At 41.9% G+C, this 17805-nt stretch overlaps 4 protein-coding genes across 5 annotated transcripts; 1 reads left to right on the forward strand and 3 right to left on the reverse strand.

Moving 5' to 3' along the window:
* Positions 1 to 1090: 1090 nt before the first annotated feature.
* LOC6644598 (Alstrom syndrome protein 1 homolog a) lies at positions 1091 to 5137 on the reverse strand. 2 transcript variants are annotated; one of them, XM_023176930.2, is made up of 4 exons: positions 2529 to 5137; positions 1729 to 2461; positions 1445 to 1593; positions 1091 to 1378 (listed from the first exon to the last, which is right to left on the reverse strand). In XM_023176930.2, the coding sequence occupies exons 1-4, from the start codon at positions 5001 to 5003 to the stop codon at positions 1316 to 1318; spliced, it is 3420 nt and encodes a 1139-aa protein (XP_023032698.1). In that variant the 5' UTR covers positions 5004 to 5137; the 3' UTR covers positions 1091 to 1315. The 2 variants fall into 2 exon arrangements, with proteins under 2 accessions (XP_023032698.1, XP_023032697.1); XM_023176929.2 differs by having other exon boundaries at positions 1729 to 2464; positions 2529 to 5136.
* Positions 5138 to 5680: 543 nt separating this feature from the next.
* LOC6644597 lies at positions 5681 to 7905 on the forward strand. Its single transcript, XM_002067462.3, has 2 exons — positions 5681 to 6185; positions 6250 to 7905. The coding sequence occupies exons 1-2, from the start codon at positions 5709 to 5711 to the stop codon at positions 7576 to 7578; spliced, it is 1806 nt and encodes a 601-aa protein (XP_002067498.1). The 5' UTR covers positions 5681 to 5708; the 3' UTR covers positions 7579 to 7905.
* Positions 7902 to 9801, reverse strand: LOC6644596. The gene has a single exon (XM_002067461.4). It carries the CDS (start codon positions 9769 to 9771, stop codon positions 8044 to 8046), a length of 1728 nt encoding a protein of 575 aa, XP_002067497.1. The 5' UTR covers positions 9772 to 9801; the 3' UTR covers positions 7902 to 8043.
* A 61-nt stretch (positions 9802 to 9862) lies between these two features.
* Positions 9863 to 17227, reverse strand: LOC6644595 (protein Flattop homolog). Its single transcript, XM_023176935.2, has 4 exons — positions 17144 to 17227; positions 12152 to 12288; positions 10413 to 10722; positions 9863 to 10316 (listed from the first exon to the last, which is right to left on the reverse strand). The coding sequence occupies exons 1-4, from the start codon at positions 17168 to 17170 to the stop codon at positions 9876 to 9878; spliced, it is 915 nt and encodes a 304-aa protein (XP_023032703.1). The 5' UTR covers positions 17171 to 17227; the 3' UTR covers positions 9863 to 9875.
* Positions 17228 to 17805: the final 578 nt, after the last annotated feature.

Below are 17805 nucleotides of genomic sequence, written 5' to 3' on the forward strand. Positions count from 1 at the left end.
GTTTAAATTGGGAAAAATTAAATTGCCAATACTTCCTGGTCTGTTATATCTTAAATAATTGAAAACAATCGAAAATTTTAGCCAATTAAACTTAAGTGATAATGAGTGTTAGGAATTTCGCCAGGTGAGTAGAGCGCAACACCTTGATTGATGATGATTTTTGTATTGGTATTGTGTTTACATGTTTAATTCAATTTACCCCACTGTGCAGAGCGACGCGTCTGTGTATATTTGTGTGTATGTGTATGTGGGAGGCTCGTCACCGGCGTGCGCATATCTCAACTGTCTATACATACAAACAGTTGTATGTACGTTTATGTGTGGGTGTTGTGCACACGTGTTTGGGCCACTCTCCCCTCCAAACCCCTTGGTGTCCCTTCACAAGCACCATGACCCACCCGCCCACGTGGACTAGTGGCCAGGCCACGCCAATTTCAAATATGATGATGCAAGCGCCTGGCATAGTTGCGTTGTGATGCTATTTTTAGTCGGCGTTTTTCATCTCAGCGTTTGCGCATGTCCTGCGACAAGGATACTTTTTTTTGGAAGTGGTCCTTTTCGAGAATGTCCTGGCAAAAGGTTAATTTAAGGTGAAATCACATGTCAGTCTGTTGCAGGCCATAGTCATAGCCTGGTAACCAACTCCTTCCCTTAATCTATTACGTATTCTATATGTATGTATGTATGTACATATGCGCATTGAGTAACAAGTTCAGTTAGGGCCACGTGTCCACGTGGACTAAAAAAGATGCTATCAATAATATTGTCCTGGCGTGTTGTTTTAAGTGTTTAAGCCCTCAGCTGATTATCTTAGAAATAATATTTATGTATTTAATTTGATCATGATTGCTGTTGTGCTCAATTAAGCAACTAAAACCTAAAATTTTTAGTGCCCAAATAACTTTGACACTAATACATTTTTAATAACTGGTTTTCAGTTATTTAGTTTCTTTTGAATATCCGTTAGCTAGCTAACTGTTGAATTAGCGTTGCCCAATTGTCAACATGGCGTATACGTTATCGAAAGTTTCTACGTAAGAAAACATTCAGCTATCTACGTATTGATAATATTAAAAAGATCACATTTAAATAGAATTTTATGAAACATTATAATTTATTGAAATGTTCGTTAATTGTCAAAACACAACATTATGATTGATGAAACAAATTAAATTTCGATTATCTTAAACAATTAATTAATATTAGAAAAAAAATATAATAAGTCAAATTAGCCTTCAAATAGCAAAGATTTTTATGGTTTTTGTTTTTTCTTTTTTTTAGAAATAATCATATAAGACTTTTTGGAAAAATTTGGCTATATAATTGTACGGCTGTGATTTAGGGACAATTGACCCTTAGCCACTCGACTATGTAGACGCTGCAAATGAGAAAAGTCAACAATTTATCAATTTGCATTTGTTTTTCAAGTGTGTGTGGATCATACCCGATTGAAAACATCGCGCATCATGCGATTATTACGTCTACGTTGCTCCTCACGCATACGATTCTGAGCGGCCAGGACTTCGGGCAAACTTTGGCATCGTTTGCTGGTTAGAGCCTTCATTTCTTTCGTTGAAAAAATGCGTATACGAGCTGTGGCAAGATAAGGGAAATTGTGATTAAAATTCATTGTCCATTGTTCTGTTATCGATAACAATTTAGAAACCGTTACATATCTGATTTAAATAGCTCTATGATAAAGGATCAAAGGTGTCGTTCCCTACTTACATGCAGCTGGTGGAGGCAATTGCTGAAGTTGTTTGTCCACAGTCTCCACATTGGTATTGATATTCTCGCATAACAGTTCATCCATTTCGCGTCGTCGCACATTGCGCAGCATTTGCATTTGATTTAGTATGGCCTTCCGTTGCTTGGACTTGGCACAGAATTCGGGACGTGCCCGTTGCAATTGATCCTGCAGGGATAGAGTTTCGGGCAATACTTCACTGTCACCGTTAACGGTAAACTGTATGACATAGGCAATGCCTCGTGGACGCACTTGCATTGTCTGTGTAAAGGTTTGCTGCCTTCTTTCAATTGGCATATGATTGGGCTGGGACTGCGACTGGGTCTGGGGACGAGGCTGTTGTCGTCTTCGCTGACAGGCCACATCATCGTATTGATGTGTTGTTGTTGTTGTTGTTGTTGTCTCACATGTATTAACCATACCCATGGGTATGGATATTTCCGAGCTGATGCAGAGCATCGATGAGGCTGAGCTTGTAGTGGTTGTCCGGCAATGGGTGCTAGCCGTAGCTGTGGCAGCAGCTGGTCCAGTTGCTACCGCCGTTGCTTGAACATAACTGGCGGCTCCTTGCGAGTTGACCACTTGATAATAGATGGCACCATCATCGCCACAACTATGAGCATTCTCTCCCAAATAGGGTGTGGCATAGGTGGAACCCATTGCATGACCGTATTGCATTTGAAGGTATGGAGAAATTGGTCGCTGTTGTTGCTCCTGCTGCAAAATAATATACTACAGTTAAGGAGAGAGAGAGGGATTTGCGGAAAAGTTTAATAATTACCATAACTTGAGCCGCATGCTGATGATGATTATGATGTGGATGATGACACTGAGGCTGCTGTTGATGGCGATAATAGAACTGATTATGTGGTTGTTGTTGTTGGTGCTGCTGCTGGTGGTGATGCTGCTGCAGGAGATAGAGTTGCTGCTGCTGTTGATTCTGATAGTGTTCCATGAATTGACGTTGCCGTTGCTGGACAAAGGAGCAGACACTTTCGCTGCGGCCACCACCGGAGCTGCTGGCTGGTGTGGCCATTTTACTGCGCTGTTGTTGCAGCTGTAACTCATGATTGAGATGCCGTTCCGGTGGCGGCGGAGGCGGTGGTGGTGGTGGCCGTGGCGGTGGGGTAAGTGCAGAGCAAGGCCGTGCTCCTCTTTGGGGTATTTGTGGTGGTGGCAGTGGTGTATTGGCCGGTGTCACTGGCGGTGCTGCTGGTATTTCTTGTATCTCATCTGTTTGAGTTTCCTTTGGTTGCTTCTTCTGGCTAAGATTATTGTTGCCCTCAGCTGGCGGAGGTCTCTCTGCGCCCCCAGTAGCTCTGGAATCCAAACTAGCTGGCGTCTCCACAAGGGGAGCGGTTTGAATGATCTGTTCGGTTATGACAGTAGAACGGCCAGCAGATTCAATATGCAGAGGACTGAGACAAACAGCCTTTGGCTTTAATTTTGTGGTAGCGGTGGCGAGTAGTGTATGCAAAGTCTGCAAACGTTTGATTTCCGATTCAATCCAAACCAATTGATGACGCCGCTCTGTATCCGGTCCACGTTTAGCGCGTTGCTCGTACTCAATTTCACTTTGGGTCATTGGATTGAGCCAATCCTGTAAGGCTACCTGATCTGTATCGACATCGGCATCAGTTGAATTAGCCGATTGGGCTTGAACATTGGTTTTCTGGGTGATTAGATCATGGGAGCAGCTAGTTGAGGACTCGCCAGATGAGCGAGTTGTGGGCAAATGGGTTCTCGGTGCCGGCACTGGTGCTATGGTCTGAATCTTGGTAATGCTGCTGGTAGTATTGGTGGCTTTAGACTGAATTTTTGTTACGCTGCTGGTGGTATTGGTCGATTGGGTCTTCATTTGTGCGGCGGCCGGAACCGATGCTGGGGTTAGAGCAACGATTGGTGTTGGTGTGGGCAAGGATTCACGTCGACCCTGGCGACTGCTTCTAGAACTAGAGTCGCCAGATTCCAGGCAGGATATACGTTTCGCTATCTCACGCACAAGATGTTTCTTTTGGCCATGGCTAAGACTGCGCGTCTTGATCAGTGAGCAAAGCAAATCGATGCCCAAATCCAGTTCACCGGAACCCGACACCGATGATCGATGACTGCCGCCTGGTTGCAGATTTTCTTTGTTTTCCCGCTCTCCTCTAGGTTTCTCCTTCTTTTTCCTATTGTTGTGGTTGTTGTTGCTGTTCTCCTTGTTCTCACTGAGTATTCGTTGAAACTGGGCAGCTGTAAATAATCTCTCCTGCTCCAGTTGACGGCTATTCCGTTGAGTTAAACTGGGCGTGGCACTAACACTGGTACTGGTGGTGCTGGATGTGGCAATTGTCATGGATACCTCATGCTGCAATGATGGCTGCTGATAATCAAAACTACTGGCCACTGAACTGCCATAGAGTGAAGTGCCTACTGTGACCTGGGAATCTCGACGAGAGCTGGTATTACTCTCCCGATTCCGATTCCGGCTGATTGTGCGATTCACAAACGTACTAGATGCCAGAGGGGGCTGTTGCTGCTGCTGGGGCTGATGTTGGGATTCTTCTGCCTTTTGGTCTTCCAATTGCAGACGATTCAAATCCGACTCGGATCGCTGGTGAGGCAGACGCCAACAATCCTCCATTACCGAACGTTCCAGGGTGCTAATATTGCTAGTGGAGACGGCACGCTTATAGTAACCCACATCGGCCGATGGATCCCATTCGAGACGTTTGTGAGATTTCACTGCCGATTCGGGCGTTTGTGTTTTTTTGGTCTGCATTTCCTTTGGCTGATTAGCCGCCTTGGTGGGTGTACACAAATCCTCGACAGATGCAGACATTTGCTTTTTGGATACCACAACTTGACCACTTTCCGCAATAACAATTGGAATAAGAACCACATCATCGGTGCTTCCTGATGTCGGTTGGTCTACCAGCATAGCCGGACCAGCTGGAGGTTGCGGTGGCTCAGCCACGTCTAGCAAACAGCTTGACAAAGATTTCCTAGACGATTGTCTGCTGCTACCACTGCGACATCTATTTCTGGGACACAGGCTGCTACCTGGCCTGCCCGCTGCTCCCATAACCAGAGCGCAGCTGTGACCGCTTCCACCGCTGCTGGCTGTCGACGATAAGGCCATATAACGCTCCAATTCCCGATCCACAGCCATTTCGGAAATGTATTCCCTTACTTTCGGTGGGACGCGCGATGTGGACGAGCGTGGCTCTTCATCCATATCTTGTTTTCGCTGCCTATTGTGTTGGTGGGACATCTGTATGGCACATCTGCTGCTCTTCGTCCAGTGCAGATGCTACTACGTCTTCAGTATCGAGATGTTTGGAAAATGAAATGCTTCAGTTTTCAAATGCCATTGGTCTGATGTTTGTGTGAGCGGAGCAAACTATTTGAACTAGTTCCGATACATTGCTCTTTGCGATGGGACAAGAGTTTTTTGCATTTGACGGTTACTCTTTAAATAACAAAACCAACAAAGCGGTAAATCACCTAACAGACTCCTTTGATTATCGCAAAAATGGCATAAAATAAACCCAACTATTTTCTATGAGTCTTACCATCGCAGGCTTGTGTAATATTTCAAAATTCCCTTGCAGTTGAAACGTCTAAATAATATTTAAAATCCATTTTGCCGCATTTGAGGTAAAAATTTGATTTTCGATCACCTAAAATGCTGTTGTTATTTATAAAACAATAATAAATCCATAAAATTTCAAATTCAACCTATTTGAGTGAACCGATATATTTTAATGTTTTGCCATCACTAATTGCAGCGAGGGAACTAGTTCTAAACTAACTCATTCCACTCGAATTCAAAACCATTGAAAAACAACGCTGTTATTTTAAATATTCGACTAGTTTAAAAATATCGTAAACATTTTGAGTAGTGATTGTCTTGTAAACAAAAATAAAAAGTTAAGAAAATTAAATAAAATCAAATCAATAAATTGAAGAAAACAAAATGTTAGAAACAAAGAGTATTGCAGCATTGGCATTTAATTTCAATGATAATGAGACGCCGCGCAAGCGCAAACGGGAAACAAGAACAACAAACCCAACAACAACAACAACAAAAGTGACAGTTGCAGATCCACCCTTAGCAGAGGGTAAGTGCCGGGGACAGGAAACAGGAGCAGCTGCAAATGCGTCTTGCTTCACTAACGCTGCCTTCAGTTCGACGCCAAAGAAAATAATTGGACGACGCCGTTTGGCCAAAGAGAATAATCATGGCAATTCCAATTGTCATCCGAATACAAATCCTTTTCCATGTCTGGAATTCAAATCTATTGCCGATTTGGCTCAGGAGCAGCCCACACACTCGACCAATCCGTTTGAAGTAGTACGTCAACCGTCTAAAAAGAAGAAACGTGAACATGCCTGTTTTGAGAATCCTGGCTTGAATTTGGAGCTGCCCGAAAAGCAATTTAATCCCTATGAGGTTGTATTCATTCCCTACCTTCTCTTCTCTTCCCTTTTCTGACTCTCTTGCTATCTCTTTCTAGGTGGTGAGGTGTGCGGCTATGCCTGCAAAGGGTTTCGTCAATCCGGCTCTTAATTTGCGTGGCAATGACACTCCAGCTTCACTCAATCCCTTTGAGATTCATCGACCCAGTGAAACCACAGCTCTGGCTGCCCATAGACCGCCAACGGGTGTCGAGAATCCAGCCCTGGCCGATGATGTAGTGCCAACAAATTTAAAAATCGGTCTACCATTTGCCCCAACTCTGGGCTGTCGCATCGATTTCCATGGCATGGCTCTGTCTCAGTTGACGCCAAGCAAATTGCTGGCTGAGAAATTGGTTTTCTCGCCAGTGCAGCCAGCAGCAGCTGCTCCTGCACCGAAACGATCTCTGGGCGCGATTAGTGAGGAGAATAGCACCATGGATATAGGCAAGGAACTGGATCGTTATCAATTGGAATTGGAGAACAGCATCAATGAGGCCAAGTTGCGTAAAAATGGCATTTCAGTGGAGTCCATAGAGTACAAGGAGCAGCAAATAACGCTGCAGGATGAGGTGAATGGCGAGAGACGTAGCTTTAGATGTGCCACAAGGCGTAGGACTCTGACGGAAATAAATGAAACCCCCGAAACAGAGGAAACTGAGGAAGTATCGGCTCCCACTGTTGTACAAATCGATGAGCCACGCGAAGATGAAGAGGAACTCAAAGCATTGGAGCAACTGGAATCCGGCGATGTGGCCTATGCTTCAGAGTCAGATGAAGATGATGAAGAAGTGGCAGAGGATCTAAAGGATAATTTGGATTTCAAGGCCCCCATGCGTTTTGTACGCTCTTATAGACCAGCTGGAGTGATAAGACCTGAGAAATTGAAAGCCGAAAGTAAGGATTCGCTCACATCGATTGCCTCAAGCAAATCCTCAAAATCCACAACAGAAGAGAAGGAAACGAATCAACAGCATCAACAACATGGACATGGTGTAAAAAACATGATACGTAAATCCATACGTCGTCTCATTCACCCACTGTCCTCTAACCAAGAAACAGGATCATGTCCAGCACCGCCGCCAACGGCGCCAACTGCTGCCGCCAACATAATGAGCTCGATACGTCATAGTCTTCGGCGTAGGCCACAACATCAAAAACTAAATGCCAGCCCAGAAAAACAATCTATAGCCGATATCTCCATAGTGGATACCAGCGAAAGGACCATGAAATTGCGCTCCATTATACCACAAACGGAATACATGACTATCGAGCAGTTGACCAATGAAAAGAAGCATACGTTGCGCAACAGCATCCGGCGATCCACTCGTGATGTTCTACGTCATGTGTTCCACAAGTCTCATGATGCCTATGACACGGCCAAGTGAGGAGAGCAGCAGCATCTCATCGCATCTTTTTAATGTTTCTTATCCAAACCATTAAGCACCATTATCATCATGAACATCACTATATTGCACCCAAAGATTGTCAGAATTAAGGAAAATTTATTATTGTTATGCATAAACATTTTCCCCGCCCCCACACATTTGGGAGGAAAGGGCGGAGGAGCACAAGCTGAACCTGCTCCTCGTTCTACCATTACTAAAAATGGCGAAGTATATCTAAACGGATCACAAGGACTATTTACTTGTTACCTGTTTTTCTTTTTGCTTTTTGCACTTTCATGTTTTTTCTTGCTCTTTTTTTTAAATGTTTGTTAAATTGCACGTTTATTTCCTTTATAAATGTAATTTTTTTTTAATATATATAAATGTATCTATATTTTTTAATGCAAGTGTGTGTGTGTGTCCTTGGGGGGGGAGTGAAGTGTGTGTGTGTGGGGGGCGAAACCACTACTTGTAAACGGTTTGTAATAGAGGACGACGACGTTGATCGATCGGCTTATAGGCATGCTGATAGACACTGGCCAATCGCCAATGTTCCGGATATCCACCCTGTCCAGAGCCACCACCTTGACTACGGAATGGAGGGACCAATGTATCAATATCATAATTCTTTTTGGCATATGGCTGTCGTGGGCGTGGCACAACCAAAACACGTCCTCCGCCGCCGCCTCCACACGAAGGCGACATGTCATCAATGCCAACAAAATCCCCGGAAGCATTATGCTTGGGCACACCAGCACGAAAGGCTGCCTTGCTGCCGAGGCAATGGCCAAAACTGGGGCCACAGCAGCGAGATGGGGCCGGAGCCACTTTGTGGCAAAGACGTCGTGCCGGTCGCCGCAGCAATGTGTCCCGCTTGCAAGATGGTCCAGTCGGACGACAGCCATGCCCCATCAGATCCATGCCGCTGCCGCCGACATCAGAGTTATCGGGTCCAAGATACTTCTCACGCAATGCCTGATATGCTTTGTCGCCCAACATGGGCGAGGATTGATACTGCTTGGACATCCGCGATGTGGGCATGCCACGCAGCTCGGCGAGATTGCCAAAACTTACGCCGCCGCCGCCGCCTCCACCGGCTGATGGTCCTCGCCGGCAATGGGAGGCACTGGAGTCACGGGAGACACTGCGTGCCCGAGCACGTGCTGGAGGTGGGGAATAGTCGCAGGCACAGGGATCATCCCGATCGATGGTACGACCTCCAAAGTCGGTTTTACGTCGCAAAATGTCCTTGTCAAAGAAATCCGTTTCGCCCAATGTGTTGGTGAATACTCCAGCCGAACGGCCACGACCCTGGGCTGATTGCTCCTCTCTTGGCGTCTTGACACACGTGAAGACAGCCGGGCCCGCCGAATCGTTGGAACCATCAATATGTCTGGCCAATTGCGGCTCATCGCCCGGATTGGCAGGCTTAAAGTCCCAACAGATGGCCAAATCCATGGCGCCCATTTTCTTTGAGGGCGCTGAACCAGTACCACGAAAACCAGATGATCCATAGGCATCGCCACCGCCTCCGCCCAGAGCCTGTGGCACAATGCCACCGCCCGTCTTTGGACGATACACTTTCATCTTGGTGCAGTGCGTCGGCCCGGCATTATGAGTCTTTACGCCCACGCCCGTGGCAATGGGATCAATGTCGAGAGCAAGTCCAGCATGGCCGCCACTTATTTGGGCACGACGAAATGCCAAATCGGCCACACAATCGGGCAACGGCTGATGATCCAGATTATCCTGATGCATCCGCTTGGCCAGCTCGAAGTTGGCATAGGCGGGCACCACAGGCGATGGGCATCGCTCATTGGGCTTCTCGGTTATGGAATGCAGCGGCATTTTCTTTAACAAATCCGGTGGCGGTGGATACGACGATTCCGGATTGTTTGCTGTGCCAACAAGTGGCAGAGATATTAAATCTTTGCCCGGATCAAAATCCGTGGATGTATATCGAGCCTGGGCAGTGGCCAGTGAGGGAAACTGTGAGCTATTAATGGTTGGCTTGCTTCTATCTTTATCGTCCGACAAGTAGAGGCGATTCAATGGCAATTGCGGTGGCTCTAGGCCATGATCCGTATGCAGCTTCTGGTCAAGTAATTGCTGATGTGAGGGCAAACGGAAGGCCGGTTCAGTAAAGTCTCCGGGTGTATAAGTTAAATCCGTTCCTAAAGCTGCTTGTGACATGGTTTGATCTTTTTTAGAGAGAGGAAAACCCAAGGGCAACTACAAATGTAAATGAAGATGATGATGATGATGATGACGAGATGGATGTGCGTTTGGTGCAAGGATTAACTGCACTCGTGGACAATTTCCTCCTCCTCCGGCTGCTGCTTCGGCTGTTGTATTTGCTGGGCGGCGCTAGTTTTTTTCTTCGCCTTCTCCGTATCCTTTAGTGATGTTTTGCTATTCTGTTTACGATTCTTATGCGATCCAGAGACACTACCTCGACTGGCTTCCTTCTTGAGCGGAAACTTGGTAGGACTTTTAGGCTTTCCTTGCTGCTGCTTGTAGGTTGGCTTCGACTTGCTGTTGGCCTGATGCTTACCTTTACCTTTGCTCAGAGATGACGCGCCACTTAGATCATTGGCACTGGACACCAATTTACGGGTCTTGGGAAAGGCAGTCACATTCCGTTTATGTGTCTTCTTTTTCAATTCTTTTTTGCCGCTCTCCACTTTCGATTTTGGCATTGACACATCCGACTTGTCCGGCTTATCGGACTTTTCCTCCTACAAGTGCAATGCGAATTGGATGGATGGATGGATGGAAATGTGAAATGTGCAATGAAACGATGCAGTGCTGGAGGAGAATACACGTGGGCTTACCGGCAAAATACACTGGGGACGCTTGCAACGTAAACTCCGTTCATGTAGATCCAAAACCTTTTGCACTCCCTCACACTTGGGCTGGCATTTGGGTCGATCCCAATACGGATCACCCTTGATGCCCAGGGTCAAACGAGTATCGCAGGCCTGAGCTCGCTGATTCTCGAGCTGGCAACAGCATAGATCACGCGGAAAGTCCCGGAATTTATAGCGACCACTCAAACAGGCATCGTAGCGAGCGCAAAAACTACGCGTAATACGCAAAGGTAGCTCATAGGTTCCACGGAAATTTCCAAATGAATTGCCGTCGCTAAGAGATTTTAAATAGATAGAATAAAAACAGAGTGAAGAAAGATAGAAAGACTTAGCTATCTAAAACATATTGATACTTTCAAAAATTAAAAGAGCAGAAAATTACCCCAAAAAGTATGCTGTAGAATGCAGTACATATGTAGGTCTGTGCTTTCCCCTCATCTATTTGTAATTCCTAACTAGTTTTAGGAAGAATTAGCCCAAAAAGTAAACAATAAATTGGAGTAGACATGTCCTTTCTTTATTCATCTTATCTAGTTAAGCTAATTCTCAACTAGCTTTAGCATTGAAGTAGACCTATTTTCAGTGCTAATTACCTACATTAACTTATTTCGCATTAATACCCAACTTTTGCTGTCTTAACGATAGAGTTTAATATAAATAATGGAATACTAAATTTCGATAATACTAAATTGGTATTGAAATGTATCACAACAAAATTTAAAGCAAAAGGCTAACTAAAATAGGATTACAGTATCAAATGAAGTAAGTAAGTCGTCTCGACGACTTGGGTATACCATACACCAGGTGAAACAAATATTTAAAATTTCGAAAACCAAATGTATGTCTATTAAATTGTATTAACGTGCCTCACATATGCTATCTCGCTCACTCTACAAACACACGAGCACTCTAGCGCCGCCACTAGCCAACGGCCAATTCTGCCCTTATGGATCGCGCAGCAAAATACGTTCATACGTATATTTTGCATGTTTCAAGTCCGATTTCAATCCAATTTGGTAGTTTGATAGAAATAGATAAGATTATTAGTCTGCCAAATTTGATCGCGATGGTCAAAAAATTGCAAGAGCCAATCGGTTTTTTCTAAATTATGGAGGCGGAAGTGGGCGTGGCAACATATTAAAATATATGTATTCTGCGCGCATACTAAGCCAATATACATACTAAATTTGGTGACTTTAGCTTTGTTAGTTTTTGAGAAAATCAGTTTTGTTTAATTTTCGGGGGCGGAAATGGGCGTGGTACACAATTTTAAATAGTAAATATCTTCGCGTCTATTAAGCTAGCTTACATACCAAATTTAATGTCGGTAGCTTACATAGTTTTTAAGAAAATCTGTGTTTTGTAAATTCCGGGGGCGGAAGGGGGCGTGGAAAAAATTTGAAACAAACTCGATAACTGTACATACTACACGAGACTGCATACCAAATTTGGTGGCTCTAGCTCTTATAGTCTCCGAGATCTAGGTGTTCATACGGACGGACGGACAGACGGACATGACTAGATCGACTCGGTTGTTGATCCTATACTTTGTGGGGTTGGAGATGCTTCCTTCTGCCTGTTACATACATTTTGGCGACTTTAATATACCATTTCACCCTATGGGTGTATGGTATAAAAACTATATAAACCGATTATAAGAACGTGTTAGGTATCCTCCGTCGAAACAAAATGGATATACTTACCGACGTGCTGTGGGCAGAAGGTGTCCGTTCTTATCCGTCACTGGAGTGACGTTCAGTTTTAGTGAACGTGGTCGGGGTGGCGAGAAACGTGGATACTCCCAATTGCTCAGACCGGCAGCTCGAAATCGTTGATCAAACTGCAATGAGAATGAAATAAAAAAGGAGGCAGGCCAGAGAATCAAGTAGAAAGTGAAGTTGATGGCCACCTGTTAAATTTGTGTCCTCTAAAAAAAAGTAAATGCCATTATTTATGGGCGCTAAGCAAACCAATTGATAAAAATGCAATGTCAACCCCTCATTGGCTGGCCCAGAACTCCCGCCCTCTTTCCCTTCCTCTCTGGGTCTGAGTCTGGTCCAACCCTCGGGCAATTACATGAAGTAATCTCTGTGTTGGAACATGTGTAAAAAGGCATTTGCACTAATTCCACTTAATTCCAATGTTTGTGTTTGCCTTTCGCATTTTTTTTTTGTTTTTGATTTTTTATTATTTATTATATTGTTTGTTTGTTTCATTTTTAAAGGCAGGTTGACTATTTGACTTGAAGTTCGGGTCGCTTTTTTTTTGTAGGATCACCAAACATCATTTATCAGCTTTGGTAGGCTTTGCCAACACAGCTGTTGGAACTAGCTTTTGGAAATACATATTTTGAATTACATTTATAGATAAAATGGATTAAACAAAATTTCAAACCGCCCCATATGATGGTCATTTATAGTTTATATCCTGAACTTCTTTTGATTTTCTGCTTGAAAATATAAAAGTAAAAGTACACAAATTTTATTTGCTTTCCATGGATTCTTTTTCGAAAATTAAATGGATATATTCAGTATGTTAAAAGTTTTCCCCTTAAGATCATATTATTATATTATTTAAATAATAATATTAATACTTTAATTTCAAACTTTAATGTTTTTCAATCTCTATTTCTATAACCACTTCAAAGACGAATTTGGGACTCAAAAACTTAAGAACCCAAAAATTGGTTCTATGTTTGATCGGGCCACCTCAAGAACTTGTCCTGTCTATGTTAAAAAAAAAGAGTTTAAAGTATTAAATTTATTCTAAAAGCTTATAAACTGAGGAAAAAACAATGAAACGATTTAGACAGATATAGATATACCAACTCTGCCTTTGAAACTGATCAGGAATATATATGTATAGGGTTGAAAACATTTTCATTTTTGCGCTAGAAATTGTTTTCCGAATATTTTTCTTTGTCTAAATTTGTAATTTACAATTCATTTTAAAAGAAAAAAACAAGTTTCTAGAAAAGGGTTTACAAAGGCGGATCTTCGGGGGAGAAAATAAAGGATATTTCCTGAAAAGATAACTCCGAAACTGATGAAATTTCGATACCCAAGATCCATTATTTTGAAAATTTCCGATTTCACTTTAATTTAGAACTCAGTCTGTTCCGAAACGTTTTTAAATGGGAAACTATTTTGTATTAATATCATAAAATTCAAAATCTTTAAAATATTTATGAGTAAATGTTTACCAACATGAATCAAGTCAATTAAACTTTGGAGCTTCACTTTCAAAAGGGAAAACAAGTGGCCTATATAAAAAAAACTTTTGTTTTTAAGATCTAGTAATACTTATTTTTGTATGCTAGCTAATTGCTACAATTTCGAAAACATTGTGTAAGAGAAGTAAATCATCGTATTTCTGAAATTGAAATTATTGTAAACAAATCTTCATATTAAAGGATTATTTTTGGTGTATGGAATAAGTGGAAACTCCAAGATTAAATTACGAATTGAGGGCAGTAATCCAAATATTTGTGGTTCTATATGTGGACTGATGGGACAAAAGACTCAAAAATGACTCTTCTATGTGCTCAAAATCTGATCTATATAACGATATAGTGAAAAATGTGAGGCTATTGCTGCGTATGACTCTAAAAGAAGTCGAAACTATTTTGCAAACTATCAAGAGATCAGAGTCATTTATTAGAAAATAAGCTCGTTTATGACTAGTTTTAATCAGAGAAAGGATACGAAAAAGATTCGCAAATGATCAGAATTAGAAATCTGCCGTATTTTGTCTCTTACACCTGTGGCAAAGATTATTCCAATTTAGATTTTCTCACATTATATTTTGCTTCCCACGAGAAGTTGACGAAAATGCAAATGATGCAAATTGTTTGGATGTTAGGTAACTCGATACCCACCCGATGCCACCCACGCGACAAAAACTTGTCAACACTCTTGATTGAGATGTTGTCCTGGGTCCTGTTTGATTGAGGGCTTGCAAACAAACGGCCAAGGGGTGTGCGAGGGCGGCCGAAGGGGCAGGGGCAGGGGGTGTGTGTAGATGCAGATGCTGTGGCACGCTTCACACAACGCAAAGCGAACGTGTGTCTGTGGTCCACAGCCACAAGTTGGGCGTAGGATGATGATGATGATGATGAGGACTACTTTAATTAAATTTGCACGGCAATTACACAAGAAAGTCTCAAGAGTTGTGGGGGAGAAGGCGGGGGGTTAGTATGATCAAACCGATCGAAGGAGGATTAAGGATTAATAGCACTTTGGCAAGCGTGAAAAATACAAATTGATTTTAAACTCAATTATCAACAATAGATAGAATAGTAAACAGGAGGCAGAGCCCAGTGGGGGGGTCGTTTCTCTCTCTTTCTCTCTTCCTCACACTCATCCCACATAGATACATAAGTTTGTGCCTGGTCGCTGAGGTTACCAGCAAAAGGGAAATGGTGGTGGTGCGACCCACCCAAACCCCCTGCCCATTTCCTTGCACAAGTTAAAGCTGATGATTTTTATGTCAAACCTCTGGGGTGCAATTTATCACATGGTCCTTTTTGTCATCCTCGGTTGCTGCAACGCCTTTGGTGTCAGAGGATTAGATAGTCGAAAAGTTAGATGACTGCACGTGCACTTGTACACAGAATTCATTCGTCCTTCCTCCCTCACTCTCTCAATCCTCCATTCACTTACAAACACTTAAGCTAATTTCACGCTAGATGGTCATTCTCTGGTCCTGGTCCTGGTCCTGGTCCTGATGTCCGCCAATTTCCAATCAATTTCCAATTGCTGGTCAATTGTAGTTAAGGCCAAAACAGCTGTCAATTTTCCTATTTTGGCTATTGAATTGTCATTACGTTAAGTCCGCCATCGATTTTCAAAACAACAAAAAAAAAAACGTGCAAAAAAATGTATTCCAAATTCTAGACGCGAAAATTGTTAACTGATTGAATGAGCCTAGAAATTCCTTTACCGTGTCTTTCACTTCCGTTAACCGTTACATTTGTATGAAAATAACTGTAAACAAGTTGCGTGGCAATCGTGGAAATCGGATCGGAGAGCCTATAGACCTTTTAGAAAGCAAAGCCAAGAGCGGAGGTTATGTATTTCCCCTCCCCGTTACCAAGTAAATAAACTTAACTGTCGCTATTTCGCAAAAGACAGCGGGAGAAATCGTCTACAGGGGCGGATTTAGGGTAAGGGTCTCAAGGGTTAGCAGGTCTGGCCCTTGCCAGGGCGGTGCAAAGTATCGTATCAAGAATCAGGTGAAAAAAAAACCTAATTTCTGTTTTCAGGTTTTTTCACAAACCTAACCAACCAAATCCGATCCTGTATAGCATACACAAATACATATATACAATATATGTATATGGATACGGAATGGGAACAAGATGCGTATATGTCAGTCAGACGATTCGTATAGTAATAATAATAATAACAACAAATGGCAACCAACAAAAGTGGCATAAACTTTCTCTTTTTCTTAACAAAAAATAGAAAGAAACTTTATAAAACATTAAATTACTAATACATTTGTATTCTATACCGAAATCGAATTTTACAAAGAACTCAAATTGTCACAAACATGTGCAAGGGTCTGTCATCCTGGCTGTAAAACTATCCCGAATATTTCTAAAAATTTAATGAAAAGAGATATGATTTTTTAAAGTTCCTATTATCTGATCATATCAGTGAGATGCATAGCAAGAAACTCGATTTTTAATGTCCACTAAAGATGAAAAAGCCAATTTGTGTTTTAAAGGTGATTCCGCCAATCCTATATAGAAGGTCCCAATGGAGCCCACTCACTCAAGAAATATAATGGCTTACCATTGAAAACTCTATAACTAGTTGCGAATTATAGCCAGAGTTAGTTGGGTACAGCAAACCCAATTCTTTGGTCCTGTTCATTCAATAGATTGAAAGTGTTTTCCTACTTTACCCTCTAAGCCGCCTAGTAAGTTTTTAGTCTATGACAATTGATTTTAAAAAATAATGAAAACTATTAGTTCTAACTAGATAGTAAATTTTCAACTTAAATTAATAATACCAAATGATTTAAAATATGATCAGATAGTGTTATGTGCCTTGAGGCACCATTAGGTCTTAGAGCATTAAAAAAAACTTTCACTAAGTGACATACTCATTTAGCCTAAGTACTAAAGTAATAATGGACTCTATAAATATTGACAAGCACCTTCCTTTCCCAGTTCCTAAAAATTACTATCTCTCGTTTTAATTTTAAATAAAAGACGAAGTACCTTTGTATATAGAATATACATAAACATAACCTAATAAAATTGATCAGAAATCGTTTGAGGCTCCATCATAATATTGTCTCTAACTTATCCAATACAATGTATTCGCATTTTGTCGCCTGGATTTGTTTTGTTTTGAATTTTGTTATTATGGGAACGTTGAATGCCCCTTCAACGGAATTTCGATGTCTGGGTTTACTTTTTGTTTCCTGAACGGTTCAGAAAGAGGGGTAAAGGGAATGAATTATATGGTTGCTAATGCCAGTTGGCTGTTATTTTTTGTTACCCATACCAACCAGAATACCAGAATACAGCCAAGACAAAAGACCTTAGAGCCAGTATTAGAAGTTAGCCAACAAAAAATTAGGCCGAGACTAGAAGAACCTTAACTTAGTGTGCGAATCGACGAACCAGCATCCAAAATATACAGATATATATATATACAGGGTGCCTGTTAATTGTAACTCACCTGATTTGCACTAAAATTAAAAGCCATAGTTAACTGATAATTTTGAACAATTTGTATAATTTTGTATATATTTTTGTGTGTTGTTTTTTAAAGATGTGTAAGTGTATGTTTTAATTTTTTTTTTTGATTTTTTGTTGCCTCAGACAGACAGAAAAGGCAACGAGTATTCTGTGTGTGTGTGTGTGTGTCTGGGGGAAATTGGGGCGTGGCCTGACATCTTTGGGGGAGGATTTTTGGCGCCACACAGATTTTGGTTTGCTTTTGGACCACAGCTGGCGCTAACAGGCAATCCATAGAGGCAAATGGAAAACTGCAAACCAAACAGATGAGACAACAAGTAAAAGAAGAGACATTTTGCTCTCCCCCTCCCCCGTCAACACCACACCACCACCCTTTATTGGTAAAGACAGACATAAGCTTTTGTTTCTATTCCACAAGTATATGAAATCATTCATTTATTTATTTGATATGAATATTTATAGATAGATATATATATATAGGGATATATATATATACATAATTTAAACAAATATCACGACTTAGATTCTATGAAAAAAAAACGTATTCTATTTTAATCCACTCTCATTGACTTTATTCCTTTTTTTTTTTTTTGTATTTTACTCAAAATTAGTTAAACTTTTCATTGAGATGAAAATCTTAAC

The sequence above is a fragment of the Drosophila willistoni genome, assembly GCF_018902025.1.
Source record: "Drosophila willistoni isolate 14030-0811.24 chromosome XL unlocalized genomic scaffold, UCI_dwil_1.1 Seg142, whole genome shotgun sequence".
Taxonomy (NCBI): domain Eukaryota; kingdom Metazoa; phylum Arthropoda; class Insecta; order Diptera; family Drosophilidae; genus Drosophila; species Drosophila willistoni.